The sequence below is a fragment of the Oreochromis niloticus genome, linkage group LG2, assembly GCF_001858045.2.
Source record: "Oreochromis niloticus isolate F11D_XX linkage group LG2, O_niloticus_UMD_NMBU, whole genome shotgun sequence".
NCBI lineage: Eukaryota > Metazoa > Chordata > Actinopteri > Cichliformes > Cichlidae > Oreochromis > Oreochromis niloticus.
The window spans coordinates 11,548,682-11,552,805 of NC_031966.2; the positions used below are offsets into that span (position 1 = coordinate 11,548,682).

Genomic DNA, 4,124 nt, shown 5'->3' on the forward strand with positions numbered 1-4,124 from the left:
TGATCCACACACAGGCTCTGTGTTAATTCATGAGCGAGACAGTCAGCTAGCTGGCCAATTAGGCCAAGCAAAGCCATTTCTTTGTTTCTAGTCGACCCGCTCCACCCCCTACCCCCCGCTTGATTTAAGTTAGTTTAGGAATCACTAAATCACTAATCTGAGACTTAAACAAAAACCTTTGTGTTTAGAAAAGGGTAAACCAATTAGAGAACACAACCACATAGGTCCAAATATTTCATACGCTTTTATTTCTCTAGTGTATTTATATGTTGTTATTCTGCACAGCAGCATACAGGAAATTGTGGTAAAATATAAATAACAAAGTTCAACAGTGTTTCTTTTTCTCTTATTCATTTAATCCAAAAAACCTCTGTTAAAAGTGGCAAATTTTGTCAGCTTTTTTTCAATATCCACTCTCTTGCACACTCTCAAGAATGCAACATTGAACAACTAAACTTTAAAAAGTATGGGTATATCACTATTTACAGACAGTCTCACCTTTTGGTGAGCAATGCTTATAGCTTCTTGGAAACTTGCTTCCATTATGTTAAATGCAACAAAATGAAAATACAATTATGTTATACAAAGATCAAAAATACCTATCAAAACCCTTATTATAAATGGCAGCACTATATCAATAAACTGCTGTTGACATTTTTACGTGTAAGTACAAAATCCTGTTGAGGTAGCGCCCTCTGAAGTCACTTGTAATGTTAAAATACTGAATAAACATCACTTTATACACAATACAGCAAATCTTTCTCTTGTTTTTTCTTCAATTCAATTGTATTCCTTTGGTAAACAAAACTGTCAGAAATGTGCAGTCCTGCAAGTGACACTTTCAATCATACATTCACAACATTTTTGCATCTTTTTTGGGATTCTTCAGAAAAGAAATAATGGGATAACATGTTGTTTGCGAACATTCATTTGCCATTTTCTTCACCCCGACACAGAATGAAAGGTAAATGGGACTCACTCAGTTTCATAATGCAAAGCAGACATGCTTACGTGAGTCTCTGGTGAATACATTGTGAGGGCAAACCAAAACAAAAACACCATAAAGAAAGAGAGACCTGACAGAGAAAAGAAATCCAGTGTGTCACCCTTATTTGGGAATGTAAACATAAAACGTATTGAATAATATTTCTCATTAAATGCAAAATCGGGTAACTGTCTCGTCTCACATGATTAGAACAGAGGTTTGGCTTTACAACAACTGATTAGAACGTTCCCCAGAGAATATGAGCCCTAAACAGAGGCCACATTGTCTCTTTTTTCTTCTTTTTCTTCCTGCCTTGCAGATTGAATGTCAACTTTTACAGAAAGTTGGAAAATATGTTGTGGAGTTTTTAGGCAGGCAGATGGGATCAAAGAGTTCCTCCTCCAGTCAGACTCACACAAGTATTCACTAATGACACATTCTTGAGCTTCTTTAATGGCAAACATAACTTTGGTTTCTAAGACGTGAAAGAAAATCGAGGCAAGCTTAGCTCACCATACAAAAATACTTGGTAGAAAAAGGCTATGACATTCATCCCCTTTGCCAATGTCAGTGTGTTCCCTACATGACCAAAATACTTTTTATTTATTTTTTGTATTTATTCACACTTTGTGATTATTGATACATATGCGTATGTATACCCACACTCAAAATAACTACAGACTATAAAGAAAAATAAATCCGATGTATAAAGCATAAAATTATTCTATGTGAATAAAGGAACTATAAAAATATAAGAGATCTTAAGAGAAACAAAAAAGATAAAATCAATATGTTTATGAAACTGGGATAAAGGCTAGAGCCGAAATCAAAACAGTCATCTGGAAATTGTTCAGTGCAATTTATTTTCCTTTATAGTCTTGTTTGTTTAAAATATTTTCATCCTCTTACCACCCACAGCCCTCCCACCCTTTAATGGTCGCTGGGATGGCTGGTCTTTTGACAGTGGACAATATTTTATCGTATGAGCATTGTCCCCGTTGGCACTGCAAAGGGGGCAGGTATAAGCCCTCAGAATCGGGCACACAACCCTGCCGTCCGGAGTCTTCAGGACGTGGGAGCCGTACACCTCCTCGGGCGCTCCGTTATTTCGGCAGAAGACGCAGATTTTCGGCTCCTGTTTGCTTCTGGAAGCGGGTTTGCGCATCTTCTTCTCCATGCCGAACAGATCGAACCCAGTGAAGTTCCCACCAAAACCCACCTCCCGCTCCGGCAGCTGGACGCCGAGCTGATTTTGGAAGGGGCTCAGTATCGAGAAACGCTCTTTCAAGTCCAGGATGGAAGCTGGTGGGGGGCTCCCGGACGGGCAGCAACAATCCAGGTGCCCGCTTTCTCCAACGGCACCCGCGATTATGCACGGACACGCCGGGGAATCGTCCAAGCCCAGAGTCGCTTTCAGGGACTCGGTGATGGAGTTGGGATTTTGGGGCATGCTGAGCTTGTTATTCTTCGTAACCAACGTCGTCAGCCCAAGATAGTCGTTCCAGAAATTAAAAGTATAGTCATATGGGTTGCGCGCATTCAGATAGTTGTGATTGAGAAAATCCATGGCCACTTCTGCTCGTTTGCTTGCCGTAAAAAGGCGAAACAGACAGCGTAATCCGTAAAGTCTTTGTAGCCAGAGTTCTCTTCCAGGTATGGTTCATGTACAGCGATGTGGTCTCCAGTGTTCCTGTTATGTTTGAGCGTCCTGCAAACAGGCTTTCTGGTTATAAGTACCAAGAGGGCGGGGCGCTCTCCCTTGAAACCAAGTTCCTGATCAGGTCGAAAGCAAGCTCGCTGTCTTCAAAGCTACAGTTAGACAGATTTGTTTTCTTGCAGGCTGGCGCTTTCTCTTCTATCAATCATTATTCTGCAATTAAGGCATTCGGCAACTTTCATTAAAAATAGCTTGTTAATACTTAATGATTTGAACAAGTGCGCAGAGAAAATATTTCGTGCACAAAGCCTTACTGTAGGTAATTACATTATTTCAGCGCCAGTACTAATCAATTATGACTCGGTGTTTCGTTCTCCTTCGTACTAAACATTACAATCCCGCGTGTTTTGTTAATCAATATCGTTAATCAGTTTGTATGAATACCATCAACGCCAACTCGGCTTTTCACACAACTTAACCCATTGTGAGCCAAGAGCATGGGCCCTTTGTTTCTTGCAGAAGCCATCCTCCTACAGTCCATGGGAGAAATAGCCTAGGCTGATGCGTGCTTTTATGTTAAAACTGAATCAATATGAGGAAAGCCTATTAACCGACTCCCATGTTTCCACATTGTCAGGTTTTACAGTTCCAGGGCAAACTCACATGCAGTGGTTGATTTAAAATCATTTGATGAGTGGTTCATAATAATCCTATATTTTGTTTTGTTTTTCGTCACTAAAGTATTTTCTACTTGCTCACAACCCTTTCTACATTGGTTGGCAGAGGGAGAATGTATTGTCCTAACAGTTTGTATGTTGTATAAATAGAAAATAAGTTCTGCAGAAAATGTCTAACCTCCAGATCAAAACCCGTTTACTTGCCTGATTTTAAAGTGAAATAAAAAAAAGTTTAGTAGATTAAAAAGAATCTTTTGTTGCTCCACGAAAACAACACATCATTTCACATTCATGCCGTAAACACAACATGCAGACCAGTTTATCAACAGGGGGCAGCATCATGCAATTGCAGGTCAGTTCATATGAACCAAAAGACCTTTTGCTCCCTACTTCTTTCCCCGGTATGAATGACAGTACCAAACAAATACTATAATGATGGCTACTGGCTGGAAGATGAAAGTCACCAATTATCTTTCACTAAATCCAGATGCCATTTATGTAGTCTGAATCCACTGAGGCAGCTATGGTTATGTTCAGAGAGCAACTAAACAATTGCACAACTAAACAATTTGGTCAGTTTGGGGGATTTTTCTACATTTATTTTTTTAATTTAGCCAAATAAAGCACATTACTTAGATGTTGGTTTATGAACGACCTGTGGAACAAATGTGACAATATATTGCAAATGTTATTATGAAAATGTTATTTATGTTGTATCATTTTGTACCAAAGTTGTCATTATTATTATTAGTAGTAGTAGTATTGTTATGTTTAAAGGTAGTTTAATTAAGCCATTTATTCAAGC

General features: G+C 39.0%; 1 protein-coding gene across 1 annotated transcript; it reads right to left on the reverse strand.

Annotated features, from left to right (window-relative positions):
* Positions 1-231: 231 nt before the first annotated feature.
* nanos1 (nanos homolog 1) lies at positions 232-3,514 on the reverse strand. The gene has a single exon (XM_005467222.4). The coding sequence runs from the start codon at positions 2,550-2,552 to the stop codon at positions 1,872-1,874; it is 681 nt and encodes a 226-aa protein (XP_005467279.1). The 5' UTR covers positions 2,553-3,514; the 3' UTR covers positions 232-1,871.
* Positions 3,515-4,124: the final 610 nt, after the last annotated feature.